This window comes from Passer montanus, unplaced genomic scaffold, assembly GCF_014805655.1.
Source record: "Passer montanus isolate IOZ18808 unplaced genomic scaffold, ASM1480565v1 scaffold20, whole genome shotgun sequence".
NCBI lineage: Eukaryota > Metazoa > Chordata > Aves > Passeriformes > Passeridae > Passer > Passer montanus.
Window position 1 is genome coordinate 6,114,836 of NW_024366592.1, and position 17,267 is coordinate 6,132,102.

The 17,267-nt window shown below is 40.6% G+C and overlaps 1 protein-coding gene across 4 annotated transcripts in view; it reads right to left on the minus strand.

The window, feature by feature from the left end:
- Positions 1–17,267, minus strand: part of LRP6 (LDL receptor related protein 6) — a 116,308-nt gene that overhangs the window by 26,765 nt on the left and 72,276 nt on the right. For all 4 annotated transcript variants that reach the window (XM_039708072.1, XM_039708073.1, XM_039708071.1 and 1 more), the window contains 5 exons: positions 8,163–8,379; positions 6,802–7,091; positions 5,470–5,696; positions 3,110–3,294; positions 1,058–1,384 (listed from right to left, as the gene is read on the minus strand). In XM_039708072.1, the coding sequence (XP_039564006.1) occupies positions 1,058–1,384; positions 3,110–3,294; positions 5,470–5,696; positions 6,802–7,091; positions 8,163–8,379 (1,246 nt within the window). The remainder of the gene's footprint in view (positions 1–1,057; positions 1,385–3,109; positions 3,295–5,469; positions 5,697–6,801; positions 7,092–8,162; positions 8,380–17,267) is intronic.

Sequence of the window (17,267 nt, forward strand, 5' to 3'; positions counted from 1 at the left end):
CTCCTCCACCTAGAAGATCCCAGTCACTATCAGAGAAATGCCAGCTGTGCCTCTAACTTGGACAAACATGTGAAAGTACCAGGGTGCAAGAATCCAGCTGTCATGCAAGGTGCCATCGTCATAAAAAAAGGAGAGGAGAAGTACAGAACACATGGGGAGTAGAAAAGCACAGTTTTTTGAAAAGCATGGTTTTCAAAAAATGCCATGAGGTGGCATTTGTGCAACAATCTGCCCAGCTTTTGGCTTTAAGACAACAGTTGGATGTCTCCACTCATGCATAATGTGGATGAGATACAATCTGTCTCTCTGTACCAGGAATCTCTTCACCCACTGACTAATGTGAATGACACCAGTGGAAATCAGCCATCCAGAGCTGCTGCCAAAATTATGAGAGCTTCACTGCAGCCAGTTATTGAGAGATGGATAAATTATTTGGTTAGAAACTAATTACACACAGCCTGAGGGGCCTTGCGGTTTGTATTCTGCACAATAATAAAGAAAAATGGGGCTTGGCTGCACTGAGATCAGGAAGCAGACTGCTGGGGAAGCCGTGGAGCCCAACCCATCCTCACTGAGGAAAAACACTTGTAGAGGTCTGAGAGTGGCCCACCTCAGCATCTCATCAGCCAGCAAACACAGCTACTACAGAATGAAATCCTGACCCCATAAAAGCTGCACAAAGTCTAGAATCCAGACTAAAGTATCACATATCCGTTATGCCAGGCAAGACTAGGAATATATAAGCAGATAAATACACAAGCAAGCAAGCACTTGAAGAGGGTCTGACAGAGACACAGAACCAAAACATTTTTAGCTTTTGTGTTTACACTGACGTAGCCAAGCCACTGGAAAATTTCACTAACAGCCATTCTTCTTATTTAATGAAGATCTGGTATGTTGCAAGATTATTTTCTTTTTTTTTTTTTTTTTGCCTTCAAACTCAGTAAGATATGATTTCTGGAAAACTGTAAAACTGTTCTTTCCTCCAAGTACAATGCTGGCATGGGTCACCAAACACATGTGCTCCTGCATTTCCTGTTCATTCCCCATGGCTTACCACTGCAGGTCCTGTTGTCGGAGTTCAAGGAATAGTGAGCTGGGCAGCCACAGACAAAGCCTCTCACGGGGACTGCCAGGCACAGGTGGGAGCAGTGCCCGTTGCTGGAGGCACACTCGTTCCAGCCCGCCTGCCGGGAGGAGTGGAAGACCAGGATGTCCATAACGTAATCCAGGTGGCACTGGATGATGGTTCTGTTCTGGCCACTGGTCTTGTTGGCCCGTTCGATGCTGCGCCGGCTCCAGTCTGTCCAGTAAATGTAATCCTGGTACTGGGTCAGGCCAAAGGGGTGAGGCAAATCATCTGCTATGATCTCACGGTTAAGGCCTGTGTCCAAAAAGAAGGGAGAGAAAAGTGGACTTCCATGGGCACAAGCAGTATACTGTTGAACATGCCCCCTGCCCAGAAAGGTTACCACACAATTACTTTAAAGTTACTATTTCATCATTACAAGAGTAAATTACGAAGCAATGCACAGTAGTCAAAAGCAATCTCAGAGCCTATCACAGAAATGTGCTAATCCTGCTTGCCATTCACAGAAAAAAATGTAGTTTACTGAAAAAAAATTTCAATTTCAAAAATTATCCGGGTTCTCAGAAAGATTCTGTCCTTTCCCTCCTTCCCAAAACTGACAGGATTTGATTTCCCTCTCAATTTAATGCAGGATCCTGACACTGTATTTCCAGTTGAGCATTTCTTGCACCACACCTTCCCCACTGCTTATAAAAAGAAAATTGTTATGAACTTAATAAAATACTACATTGCATTATGAGAAAAATTAAATGCACAAGGCTAAAATAACTTGTCTCTGGAATGTCACAACATTCCAGAGCAGCCAGAAAGTCAGGACAGGGAACAGCTATTTGTGTATACTGTGGAAATGTTAAGAGATCTTAAGGAGCAGGACAGGAAATTATTTCAACTGAGGCAGGGGGAAGTTATTTCAACTCTGTTTTATCAACCACTTCATTATCATGGTACTTCCTGCTATGTAGTCACACAAAATGAACAGGGGATTATGAAGCACAAAGTCATTCCCTCTTTGCACACAAAAGTCAAGGAAGGATGCACAGCCCCACACTCTGCTGTCACCAGCCACAGGGAAAAAGAAGCTCTAATGCTGTTTCCAGTTCCACATTTCAGAGGGAAACGTGGAGCAGGCCGCCACAGCACACCAAAATATATGACAAGCTTAAGAAAAGCTTTTCTATCACATGCAATTCCCATATTGCATTTTCCTGTTTTGATCTTTTTCTAGCTTTGTTCCACTATTGCAAGCATACTGTTTAAAGCAGACTAACTCTTTTAGCATTAAATACTGGCTAATTATTAATGCTTAAATATTGCCTATTGTTAATGCTAATTTGAATAATTTAGCATACAACGAGGCAGTTCACTCCTATGGGTGCTGAGAGGTTAAAACAAGGTACTGTGCAAATCTGGGAGGGCCTAGGTCCTACACAGTACTCTGAAACACTGAAAGAATAAAATATTCCACCTCCATTTAGCTGAAGTAACCAGTTTATAAAATCATCACAGACCCCAGCACAAGAGAACTCTCCTGCTGATAAGCACTAGCCAGGAAAAGGTCCTTAACATGCAGAATACAGAGGGGGGAAAATGCCTGAGGATACCAACAAAGATATAAAACCAAATTGCATTAAATTGCATGTTGAATAAGATGTTATCTTCTTGTTGACTCTTTCTACCTTTGTTATGTATTTTCTAGTTCTCTTGAGAGCAGCAAAACAAGACCCTCCAAAACACTGCAAGATGACATCTTTGTCCTACATATAACTGGAAATATGCACACCTTGTGTAATTTTAACTTTCTGAGCAACCCAATCATTTCCAAGAAAATCGAGGCCTTGCTAAGCGCAGTATAACATGAACATGAATTATAGAAGCAAACATTAAAGGCGTGTGAGGTCGGGAAATTTTATTTTTCTCTTAGGATGTGTATCTCTGCATTATTTAAGCCACAATTTGCCATGAGGAAGCTGCAAAAAGCAGCACTGCCCCTAGGATGCTGCCCAGGGCTCTGGGGCTCACCTAACATGTTGGAGGACTCTATCAGGTTGGTGTCCAGGTCGGTCCAGTACAGGCGTCTCTTGGCGTAGTCGATGGTCAGGCCGTTTGCACGTCCCACGTTTGGCACCAGCGTGGTCCTCCCACTGCCATCCATGGCAGCCCTGTCAATCTTTGGCTTGCCACCCCACTCAGTCCAGTACATGAACCTGATTAAAAGAACGGAAGAAAAAGAATTGCATTCAATCCAAGAGAACTCAAGAGGAAAACCAAAACAAAAATCCTTAGAAAGCATAAGAGAAAAAGAAGAGCTGTAAATTCAAGCATTTATTAAGACCCACTATGCTAAATTAGTTTGGGTTTTGTTTTTTTTTCTTGAAGTGGAGGCAAGAAAGTGAGTCAAGTTTCCTCAAAATACTTCCAACATGATTTTTTCCCACTTGGGCTTGGATTTTCACCAGGAAGTTCTGTGTGACAGCACTTTGCTAGAGCTAATCCATGCCTGTCATTTAAGAGCAGAGGCTGGCAGTCAGGCACCTTCATTTATATCTGATTATTTAGCAGGGTGTTTTTTCAGAGCACTTATCTTCTGTTTCTAGTCAGTTGTCTCTCAAATGAAGGAACACAAAAAGGTAGATCTGCAGGGTACTTTTGTTAATAGGTGCCACTACTCATGTCCACACAACTAAGTGAACCAGCCACGTGCACAAGTGTCTTACATCTCAGCCAAGACACACAAAACTGTATGGCATTTCCACTGGAGCAAAAATACAATTATTACACACTCACATGCCAGCTTATGCCTCATTTGGAAGAAGGACAGACTTGCACATGTCTACATTTTCTTTAAGCACTTCACAGTAGAATAGGATGTATATTTGTATATTATATATTTGATGGCTAGTTAGTCACTTCTTCCAAAATATGGAGCTGATAGAATTCCAAAATAAAAGTGACAGGCAGCTATCCAATATTTATGCTTTTGGGTTTTAGTAACTCTAGTAACAAACCCCTGGGAAGTCATTCAGTTCCAGCCAACTGCACAATAGGAAAGGTTGCTTCAGAAACTGATGATCGATAGAAAGAAATTCGCTAGACACCAGGAATACTTGTGAATTTTTCTTAAAAATTTTGCAAGTACTTTGTGTATAAATTTTGCAAGTTGGACACAGCACAGAGCCAAGTGTTAGAATTGCCCTCATGGCAGCAATGCTTTGAAAACTTCCATTTAAAGTACAACTATACTGTATGTATATTTATATACCTATACATACATATATAAGTATACAGCTATTGTTGTAAGGAAAAATGGGCATTCTGACCAAGGAATTTTTTTTCTGATCTGTGGTGAAGAGACAAAACACTGAATGATGATAATACTTGGGAAAAACCTACTTCCAGTGTAAAACCAGAATCATCCATAGCAGCCTTTTGTTACAAATGAGTAACTGGATCTAAGAATCTGATGTTGAATTCTCATCCAGGCACATCAGGGCTGAATCCAATCTAGAATCCCACTGGAGGTGACCATTGCCACCAGCTTGTTGCAATAAAGCAGAGGGAATGTGTTTCAAGTTCTTAGAGTTGCTGTAGCTCTCACAGTGTGACTGGGAACTGTGATAATGTCATAACCCCTTCAAAGGAAGTTCCTTCATTTGAAAAATAATGCAATATTGGTATAACCTCAAAAAGTTTTTGCAGTAATTAGTTACTGTCGAGTGAGTGTTTCAGGGTAGAAGAGCTATTTCAGAAGCTGGATAGTTAGCTTGACTTGCCCCATTCCTTCCTCCCTCTCCATGTTTATTGCCCTACTTTTGCTGTTACACTTCAATCCTACTGAGAAGTTTCTTCCCAGAAAATCTTTCATTTGGGAAATAGGTGAATATAATTGTTTCCGCTCCTTCTCTGTCCCTCTTCCCTTGTCTGTGCAAACTAAAAGGCTTCCTTATCTGCAGAAATAAATACGTTCCTTAGGCTCAGACTACAAACTTTGCTCTCCCACCCTCAAATTAAATCGCTTAATACCTTTATTGGACCCTAACTTGTGATAAAAAGAATCCTAATTTTTAAAACGATAAATATATTCCTTTCAATGCTATAGTCCTTTTCTGATTAATTTCATAAACCTAAAACTACTTTGATACTGTGGCTAATTAAAAAACTAAATATAAATCCCATTCTAACGAGCTGCTCTGATTTTTTTTTTTAGTGTTTTTAATGATTATTCAGGACATTAAGAGTGTATTTCTCTAAATTACCAGGTTGCATTCCCCAGCTCAGTCCTCTCAGGGTTTCCAGGCAGCGCTTAACTACCATGCCCTAGAGGAAGCATTACAATGTTGTTTTTCACTGCTCATAAACACAGAATTAAATCAGCGAGTTACCCCTCGGCAGGGTCGAGTGCCAGAGCCCGGGGACTGTCGAGATCTTTCCACACGAGCACCTGGCGGTGCTGCCCGTCCAGCTTGGACACCTCGATCCGGTTGGTGCCAGTGTCAGCCCAGTACAAGTTCTTCCCCAGCCAGTCCACAGCCATGCCCTCGGGGTAATCCAAGCCGAACTCCACCACGTGTTCCAGCGCGCTGCCATTCATAAACGCTCTGCTGATGGTCTGCGGGGATACAAAGATACACAGGCAAATTAGAAAACTTACCAGTCTGTCACTGGGCTGCTTGTTTGCTTTGTTGAATTTTAAACACTTTCAGATTTTAGACATCTCATAGGAAAGAGGATCTTACAATATGCTACTTATTTGCAAAGCAAACAATGCTGCTATTCAGAAGTAATGATTTACTGCGCTCTGTGAATGTATTCTGTGTCAATTACAATAGCATTTCACTGGGGAAATAAATGGGATAACTAGTCTGGTTGAATTAAGCATCTACATGACAAAGTGACCTTAATAACTCAGTGCCAACTTCGAGGGGGAAATATTTTGGCTCTCCCAGGACTATACAAAAGCATCAATGTTATAGCACGGAACACTATTTAAAGCAGCCTAATGAAAAAAAAACTGCAGGACAGAACAGCAAAAGAAGAAAACAACCAAACGACTGATGAGCTCAGTAGCTTCAGTACTGATGGCTAAATTTAATTCCACTAAGCACAATCTCTTCTTGGACTTTTATTCATTTTATCCTGCCATCAGGATCAGCCTGTGATAGCAGATACAGCCAGAATTCCATTTTAATAATATATTACAGTTTAGGCATTCCCTGATAAGCCTGAAAATGTCAGAATAGTACAAAATTCTTTTGGCAAACACGGGCTACCTTTCCATGTCCTCAATATTCCTGTCTATCTGCACACCTCATACTCACAACTAATCAGAAGTTAACAAATTCCTGATTTTGGTTTGCTTCCTAGTTTGAACACAACCTGCTAATTTATGCCAGTTTATGACAACAGGGCAGTTTATAGATCAGTCTTATGTGTATCACTTACACTGCTCAAAAGAATATCATGCTTAGGGAGTTCAGCCAAGTCACCTCTTGCAGACTCATTTAAACTCTGTGTTTTTAACTACTATTATTTTCCAATTGTGAAGTCCATAAGTTATTGTTGGCACAGGTCTCAAGTCAGTTGCAGAAAATGTAATTAAAAATGAAACTCTTTTACATATCCCTTGAATTTTATAAACCCCATTAATCAACCTACTCTTAAAGATCTCAAGGAGCATGTAGCAGCTTAATAGCCAACATGGACTAAATCTCTACCTTCAGTGAAATGTCAGTCCAGTAAATGCGATTGTCTGTCACATCAAAATCCAGAGCAGAAGCTTCCTTGACTCCAGTGAGCGGAATAGCAACGTTGTTATTGTTGGTTTCCAGGGAGATGCGCCTGATGTCTGCTCTCCTGGAGAAGAGCAGGAAAGCCTCTGGCACGATGCAGGTCCTCATGTCACTGATGAGCTCCAGGCCGATGGGGCAGGCGCAGCGCAGGCCCTGCGGCCGGTACAGACACAGGTGGCTGCAGCCACCGTTGTCTTCTGCACAGGGGTTTGTACCTAAGCAGGCAGAGAGAGGAAAAGCAACCATTGCAAACTGACTGCACGGAAAAGGTGAAGCTAGTCCTCACGTGCATCAGCCACATTATGAGTCCTCCAAGCAAACATGTAGTTTTTCTCTTTGTATTCTCTGATCAAATTATTTTTCATTCATTTCTTGTAATCCTTTAGACCTTACTCTCCTTGGCTGGAAAGCCAGCGATTGCTTTCCTCATGCCAAGAAACAAACCCAGCACAAGGGAGAGGGATCTGGGCTTCCACAGCTACTGGTGATCCCAACTCACAGCACAAGCACTGAATGCAGGGTAGGTGTATGTTCTGCTGCCTTTCACAGTACACTGGTCCAGCTACATACCCCTTGCATTCCTGCAGGTAAAAAACTTGCAGAGCTATTTTCACATCCATTCAATGGTCTCTCCAGGATGCAAGCGAAGCAGCTCTTTGCAATACTCACTTATGTACCTGCACATGCTGCAAATGGAACTAAGAGAGGCTTGGCACTAAGGAGTTCAATGGCCAAACTGGAAAGGGCTGTATTCAAAACACACATACCTTGGGACATCAGCCACACAAAGATACAAATCAGCTACATTTCACTCCTTTCCTGCAGTACAATCCAGACAGGACAGCGAGAAGGTGCAAGCCGTATCCACATAGCAGGGTGCTCAGGTACTGTGATGAGTTCTGTGATGCTATAATTATACTGCTACCAGTGCTTGGATAGCCTAGGATAGGCAATTTAAAGCTAGATGCTGCTTTTTTACACCACAAATGCTACAGGGCAGGAAGTACTGCTAGGTATTTTTTAAGATAATTTTCTAATATGAACATAAAAACTACTAAAACTGGCTCATTCTTAGCTTTTGCATACTGGGAGCACATGTTCAGCACGATATTCTTCCAAGCTACAGAACTGAAGCTCCTCACAGAACACCCAACCCACCCTATCAAGCCGCAGCCTGCCGTCATCATGCCATAGGACTGAATTGTGCCCATTTGTAAAACTCTGCAGTGCAGCACTGCTGACATTTTCTCTCCCACTGTCCCTTGGCTGATCAGCAGACCACTCACCGATGGCCTGGTGGACGTTGGTGGCTTTCAGGCCCATCAGGTCGGGCAGCTGATCGATGATGATCTCCCTCTCTGCCGTGCACTTGTGCACGCGCTCAATGCTGCGCCTTTGCCAGTCTGTCCAGTAAATGTAGTCTCCCAACAGAGTGAATCCAAATATATGAGGCAGCTTGTCCTCCACCAGGACTCTCCTACCAGTTCCATTAGCATTCATGACCTGTGAATACAGACAAACTTTTTAGATATATAGAATAAACCTGCCACTACTTGGCAGATTAACAAACTAGCTGCTCCATGCTCAGACTTCAAATTAAAAAATAATCTCCTATGCATTATAATGCTATCAATGTTACACAGTGCCCTAATAAAAAAGAAGACACACTCTATTAACAGGCACTCACTCTAAAAGCCTTATTTAGAAGTTAGTCTTATAAGTAATGTGGAATTATGACACAATGCTCATTACCTTTGCATTAGGAACTATTATTATGTAATAATAGTTACTCCTGTTATGACTCTCTCATTTCTGACATGAGTTTTGGTTTAGTTTTGAAGAGCATTTCACCGTGTTTTACACAAATGAAGACAAATTTATAATGGCCATGGAGTTCTGGCTCAGCATCTTCTAGTCCACAGTCCCTCCCAAGTGAGCTTTGCCCATGTTACAGAGATCATTAAAAGGAGACCCCACACAAATACTGCGAGGCAAACAGTGAAGAAGATCTACAGAGTATATTTATATTCCCCAGTCTGAATAAGGAACCAGTTTTACATTCTTCAAAATTAAGTACAGTAATTTTTTTTACTACAAGGAACAGCTGTAATCTGTAAATAATTGCATGCCTTTGATCAAGACACTTGAATTTACTGTGTCATTATTCTCTACTGCTAAAAGGGAGTAATACCTAACTTCCTCAGTGAGGCACTGAAAGGATTAATTAAACATATGTATGCATGTTCAAGTGATCAAGGTGCCTTATGAATGCCAAATATCATTATAAAATGTACCATACTGACAGGAGTAAAGAGTCCTATGTTTTAAGACAAGTTTAGAAATGCTTCAGTGCTGCAATTTTTCAGAAAAAAATCCTTCTGAAATATTTCTACTTGTTTCAAGGCCATAGCAGAAGTTTACAGTATGTATACCAGCCTTCAAAAACCAGGAAAAAACCTCCAACCAACCTCAATACAAAAACTTTCAGAAACAATGTGATTCATAAAATCCAAGGTAGCATATTAATGCCTGAAACATTAAAGCATCCTTCCCAAGCATGTTCTAAGTAAATGACTGGAAAAGGGGGGGTTTATTAAATGACTGTTTTCAAATCTCTCTCACTTATGGAACTGAGATAACCACAAACAAATCTATATGGCTTCCCATCCTTCCCATGGCTCAAACCCAAAGATTTATGCAATGACAACCTTCAGGATCAACTGGTTTAGTACCTCAGACTAGACTGATGATAGCTGGTGGCCAAAATATCTTCCCAGATCACAAGAAATGTAAAGGCTAGTTTGGAGCAACTCCTACTCAGGCATATATGAGAAGAGAGGAAAGGAATAGAGAAATGGAACTGAAACACACATCTTTCCCAGGACACAGTATAATAAAATATTTATAAATTCCCTTTAAATGTGGAAGAAATGCTATAACCTTCACAATAATTCAATTTGTCCTTAAAACTATACCTTGTCAAACTTCCCAGGACTTTGGCACTTTGGTATATTAAAATAGGAACTGAATCTTTATGTGCACATTTCCCTAAAGGGATGCTGCATATTTGCTGGGTTGTAGGAATAAGCTCCATATTTACTTTTGAAGAAAGGTCATAATTACTTTATGGAATTAGCTTACCAAAACCCTTCAGTCCAGCAGAATATACAGCATGCTCCTACAAATGCACTAATATCTGAAAAATAGATGACTTGTCTGTGGTGACTTGTTTCCCCCTCCCCCTTAAAATACACAGATTAGCCATTTGTTTGCAACTAATTAATGCATGGCAATTAGTGCTTGGTGAGCAGACCAGGAAGATGCACAGAATGGAAGGATGTTGAAAAGTGAACCAACTAAAACCACACAGTAATAAGCAATAAAACATCACCATCACAAAGCAGCATTTTTTAAAATTACATTTTTTGCCTTGTATTTAAAAAGGAAAGAAAATTCTCTATTTAAGGGAGTGCTAAACTACTGGCAAAGAAAATTAGTTGGAAGGTGTGTGGTGTGAGATGAACTTTCTTTGGCAAACTTTAAGAGCTGTTCAAATAAGCTTCTCCCAATACTGAAAAGAGTCAGGAAAAGAGAAGGGACTTAAGGATTAAGTATCTGCTTTTAATTAATTTTTGGTTTGACACATAAAGGCTATTTTGAAATACAGCTTTACATCTCCTAGACAAAACATGCACCTTTCTGAAAGTATTTACATATGCCTGCCACTCTGCTCCCACTGTAATTTTACCTGATACACACACACACACACATATATATGCACACACATATAGGGGAGCAGCCATATATGTGTGTGTGTATATATTTCAAGCATATATATATTTTCTTTTCCCCATGGCACCATGTTGTCTGCACTGACTTTGGCTGCATGTTAGGTGATTTCAATAGAGTTACATCTATTGGCTACAGAATCAGTCTGGTGTAAGGCAGAAGGGAAGTGGCAAGGGATGTAGGAGTGATATGTACAAGAAGAATAAAGCAAGAAGGAACAATCACTTAACAACCAGTTTCAAGGGATTTCAGCATCTTTTTTCACATACTCAAACTCAGACAACAACCAAGTCCCAGGCTATAATCCTTGCTGGATTCTTTCCCTCTCCCCAGCTCCACATGGATCAGGCTCCTCACAGAGAAGCCCCACAGAATCCCAGGCACAATAAACCCACCTTCAGCTGCTACAAGGCAGTGTCTCCAGAGGTTTATGCTGCTTTTAACCACAATGTGGTGTGAGTTTCACATTCTGAGGCCATTCTGAATACTGCAAATCACACTGAGAATATAAGCTACAACAGGAAACAGATGTGGTGTAACCACAAACACCACCTTTACTGAAAGAGCAAGTAGTTCCATGAAAAAAAAAAAAATTAAAGTGCAAAAATTAAATGGCCTCAGACAAAATACCAGATATCCTGCTTGGAGAATAAGGGCTTTGTTTATCCTAAAACAATAATGAATGCAAACCTATAGCTATATGAACATACAGCTTATTCAAAGTAAGCGAATTACTGCTGAAAATGTAGTCTCATTTTAAAATGCTGCACTTAGTGATCAGCAGGAACAATAAAATAACAACTTTGAAGCACTACTTCTAATTTAAAATTACAGACTGGAATGCACAGTGACATATTCCACGGGTCTTTCTTGTTAGAAAGATACCTTGCATTCAATTCACTTCTAAGTACCAGTAATCGCTGGGATAAATAGGCTAATGCAGTGAATTTACCTTTTTGATAATCTGGGATTTCAATGTATGGTAGTTTAAACTTGTCACTTGACTGCTTTAGCCCTAGAATTTCATCATTAAATCTATCTCATTTATGAAAACCATGCTCAGCTCTGTGTAGAGCTTGTGCTGGGACCCTGGCAGAACTGCAGACTAGCAGTCCCAGGTCAGCACTCAGGTGCAGGGCACCAAGGGCAGGGGCAGCAGAGGCTGAGCAGATGTGCATAGGGTCATGTGCACAGGGTCATGTGCACAGGTTCATGTGCACAGCACTGAGGAGATGCCACCCACAGAAAGGGTCTGTCCCTATCAGCCTGTGCTGAGATCAATACCAAACTAAGAGCCCAGTCCTACAAGGTGTAAGATGAAGGTGACAGAGTGCAAACCATTATCTTTCCTCTTAACTCATAAGCACAATTGAAGTTCTCAGTAGAGAGCTACAGAATCAAGACCAGCCCAGGTGGAAGAATCCCTGAAAGAACATCTAGTCCATTTTTTGGGGGGAAAGAAGCCTAGATAAGATTATCCAGCATCCTGTCCAGTTACATCTTGAAAACTTCTAGTAAGGGAAGGGACTCCACTATATGCTTCAGTAAAGTAATTCTTTCTTATGAAATCTCCCTCAAGGCACCTTGTACCAGTTGCCCCTGTCCTCTCCAGTACCATCCATGTACTGGAGAGCCTCCCTCCTCCTCCTCCCTGAGTACTGAAAAAATGTGAGCCTTCTCTTCCCCAGGGAGAAAAGACCAAACCCCTTCTGTCTTTCCTCACAGGGTGGGTTCTCATCATTCCTTTAGGCACTCTCTGCTCTCCCTGCAGCTCTGTTGAATTTGGGGACCAGAACTAGACACAGCTGGTTATGGCCTGACAAGCCCTGAGTGGGATGACCAATGTCCCCATGGATGCAGCCCAGGATCCTGTTTGCCTTCATTGTACAGCAGCACACTGCCTTTATTTACCCTCAGTGAACCTGCATTGGCTTGTCCCAACCACCTGCTTCCCTTGGCTTGCAGGTTTCTAGGAGAACTCTTTCCAGGGACTGGAATAAAACAAATGGGCCTGTAGCTTCCCAGGTGCTCTTTTGGATATACTGTAAATGATCAGGGAGCAGGTTAAATATCTTGCATACTAAGCTGCTTCTCTGGCTGACAGGAGCAGGGGAAGTCAACAATCAATGACAATTTATAAACAACAGCTGTAACACTATGTTCAAAAAATATATTACTTATGAGTATGGAATAGGCCTCTGTGATGGACTGTAAGTCCCCAGCTACACTACAAGATGTTGCCAAAACATTATTTCTTTCAGACATGCATCAGTAAAACAAAAATCCACCCCCCCACTAAAACAAACAACTCTTCCAGTAAAATCCACAAGCTCCTCTAATTTCAGATACTTGAACCTAAGCCCTGATTTTTAAAATCAACAGCCTGTTTTTGGACAAACGACAGGTACCATAGCCATTACTGATTCCTGAATTTCAGCATCTTTACCAGCACCATCTTACTCATCCTCAGAGAGGCCAGAAGACCTCACTTAATATGCAGGACCTCAATTGCTCTGCTCCAATACTACTGCCATCACTGCCCCAGCTCTACAAAATTCTTATCAGGCATCACAGCTGGAAAGCATCTTCCCCCACTGACTCACAGGAAGAATGAAATTGTAGCATTCATCTTTCTTTTGGAAGGATAAGGAATTAGAAAGTCTTCTGACACCATGGCAATGCTTTGCATGTCACATGTCCTGGAAGTGCAGAGCACACTAACTTGTTGTTTCCTTGGAACATGTTGAAATATACTCTGGATATAAGGTATGGTTTACCTTACAGTATGCACAAAACCCCAGACATTTGGCACAGGCGTCTCTGATGGAACTGTCACCCCCCAAAAAAAAAAAAAGTACACTCTTCCTGAGCAGATCTTAAATTCTTAACTCATTCCAGTGACAACTTGGGTTTCTCCCAGTAGTTTAAAACCAGCAGAAAATAATCAGAAAGCATTACCACCTTCATAATTTCCACATGGGTCATGCTAATGTACCACAGGAATAGATACAACTTAGAACAATGAGTAAAAAAGGGGAATTTCTCATGAGTTTGACCATTAACACTGATCTATTTAAGATGATTATGAAAAGCATTACTGTAGTCTGTAGAACACCCCGAAATACTGAATTCAGTACAAATGCCCCAGATATTCCAACACACCATGGTGAGCAAGGCTTGCATTATACCTGAAATAATTTAGGAATATTCACACTCAAGACTTGGTTACTTCAGCCCTGATTATCCAGAGGTAAATACCTACACATGCTGTTTGATGCAACAAGTAACAACTCAGTTGATGGCAAGGCTAATCAGGGATATGACTGTTCACTGTCTACCTAAATGCACATGAATTAGATTTATTTGGTTAAAGAAAAGAAACTTGGGCAGCATCTCTCTTAAAAATAATTCTACAAGATAGCTGGAATGCCTTCTAGTCATTATATTTGCATTTTTTTGGAGTGGGTTTAAGAGCAATGTATTTTCAACTTCTCTGAGCAACATAAAACAGCCTGGAATGATTTCACTGTTATGGCTGCAGCAATATCATACAATTAACACATGTATTTGCTGCAAAACAGCTGCTCTAAGAAAGAAACAAAGAGATCTTGTCTAAATTTCCAGTTTTATTAGTCTTCCTCTAAAAAAAGTCTTGATCAACTATATTCTCTAAGTGAACAACTGAAGATTTCAACTCAGTTTGAAGAAATTATTCTGTCAGTGTCATTTACTTACTATTAACAGTATTTCTCCTCAATTCCAAAACATTAAGGAATGAAATAGGAAGTCCTCTCTTCATTGTGGTGAAATCCTGAGGAATCAGCAGAAGGGATCCCTGGAACCCTTTGGATTTGCTTCAGAAACCAAATGCCTCCAGCCAAGTCCATGATTTCTTACTGCTAATTGTTTTATAATAGCCATTAAAAATTCCTAATTTAACAGTTCCTCAGCACTTTCAGTTTCCTTTAGAGCTCTAACAATTTTTCCAAAGAATTCAAAATATATTTTTTCTGAGCATGGATAATATTCCTAATAGGACTGCCATGAAGATAAATATGTACAAACAGTATGGAGATTAACTTCATAAACACCCTTTCTATCAGGCTACACACACTGCTGTAAGCTCATTTCTTTCACAACAGGACAACTTTCTTAGCTCACTGACCAATGCCAACAGCAGAAATGTTTTCCCTGTGATGGATTTTAATTTTAGAAACAAGTGGTTCAATTTTTAATTCAATGGTTACAGTCAGATAAAGTTACAAGTAGGCTAGAAAAATATTTTAGAACTGTTGTGACAATCACAGATGACATCTCCTAGGCAATCACATGCAACACAAAAAACCCCTGCATTTGTAAAGAACAGGCTAAGACAAAAAAAATGAGCTAAAATGATAAATAAGATGAGAAAAGAGATTTTCATGGGGGAAAAAAAAAGGAGCTCCTCTGAAAAGATTCAGTGGTAAAACAGGTGACTAAAAACACTTTACTATGGAGAATAATTTTGGTATGCAATCCATAGGGTGGAGTGGCAGCAGTCAAGGAGTGTTCTGTTACCTGGCATAGGCTGTGGGGGCAACAAAAGAAACTGATGACTGCATTTTGCAACTTACTATTTAGCAACTGAGACCTGTGGGCAGCTACACACAACACTTTGCAGAATGTAAACCAGACTAGCCAAGATCAACCTGAAACCTCAGAGTGGCTTTGGGGGAACAGTTTTACAAGTTCAGCACAGCAACTCCTGGTGCTTTTGCATGTGGACAAAAGCCTCTGTGCTCTTCTTTCCCAAGGTTCTTTCTTTCAGTGCTTTGCCCCATAAACTTATTTTTCGTTGGTTCTCTACCTAACTTGATGTTTTCCAGACTCTTCAGTAAGCAACTATAATTGTTTGGGTTTTTTTTTATAGAGGGGAAAAAATGTGGAAAGTTTGCTACTGTTTTACCAAGTCCAAGTGGTTCAGGGAATAGTGCAATGAGAGACTCAACCAGTTATGAGACACTTTTCACCTTTGGTGGCAGTAAGCTTTCAAGTTGATTCAATTGCTCCTATTCACTAAATCACTTGGATTTCAAGGGTCTTGCATGTCCAAGAGCTTGGTTTTTCACCTTTTTCCACAGACTCTTTGCCACACTACAAGATGATATATGGTACGAGAAAAGATGTTCAGGTTAAGACTACAAAATCTCATAGGAAAGTAAGAAGCTTGTGTGAAGAAAGCTAAATCATTATTGAGAGGGATTGAAGGTCAGGTGGATACTTCCAAAGAAGCCCAGGTCCAAGATCAGGAAAAGGTTTTGCACAACAATGCAACTCAGCTTGTGAAAAAAAAAAAAACAATAGAATTTTGGAGACTAAGGGATAACAGTGGACTGACAAACAGTACTCAGCTGAAACAGAAACACAGACAACAGCTCAGTATCTCTTCACACTGCTCCCCAGCTTGCCATGAAATATCAGAAGTGTCAGAGTCAGCTGAGCTGATGACTCTGGCTGTGTTGGTTTGAGGGATTTCAGTGTTTCCCCTTAGGTAACCGATACTGGCTGCTAGCAGAGGCTTGTTGCTTTCTAGGTGAAACACCTGTGTAAACCAAAACACAATTTCCTAACTCCAGTGTGAAAAATCTGGGAAGCATGTACGACATGAATGTAGATCCAACAGTTAATACTCCAATCAGCTGCATGCTGGGCCATGGGGACCATGAGGCTTTCAGAGCTAGCAGCAGCAAACCAGGACTGCTCATCTTTCAGCAAGGATTGTAAGAAATGTCTCTGAATTCCCAATGTGAGCAAGTCAGCACAACTTTCTGCTCAAATGTGTCTCGAGCGTGCCTCTGACACAATAATTCCAGGCTCTCCTTAAAGGTAACAGAAAAAAAACAGTAACAGAGGAAAAAACAGCTTTTAGAGTAGGACTCATCTAATCTAATCTAAACATTTTCAGTGTGCAAGTGCTGATTTCCAACATTTTTATAAAAGCAACAAAAGGGAACTTAAATGAGCTGAATGTATCTACATCTCATGAGATGAAACCCACTACAGATTTCAGGATGAATTGCAGATCTATGAATTGCAGAACCATTTGAAAACTGAATGCCAAAGTCTTCTCCACAAAAATTTTAGGGTAGTAATTTCACTTAGAAAAATACCATGTTTGGTACTCAATCAGAGTGTCAAGTTACTCTTGGGCAGGAGTTCTGGCTCCATCTCCCCAAAAGCTTCCCTCAGCAGGTCTTTGGTAGGAACCTCTCCCTGTCCCACGAAGCATGACAGCCTGTGGATAGCAGATCCCTCAGGACTTCTTGGAGAACTCCTCAGCACAAGTGGCTCGCAATGTAAGGTCTCAATAATCATATTTTTCATATCTGAATTTTGTTTAGGTAATCTCAATTTATCAAAAGTAATAAGAAGTTAAATTTTAATGTTCCAAATTTGAAACTAGCATGGATGTTTTAAATGTTTCTTCTTTTTATTTTTGCATTAAAACACCTGGAGTTGACTAGATGATCTCTAGAGGTCCCTTCCAACCCCTACACCTCTATGATTCTGTGAAAAGGTACATCTCTAAATGACAATTCTGTAGCCCCAAGTTCAAAATTCAA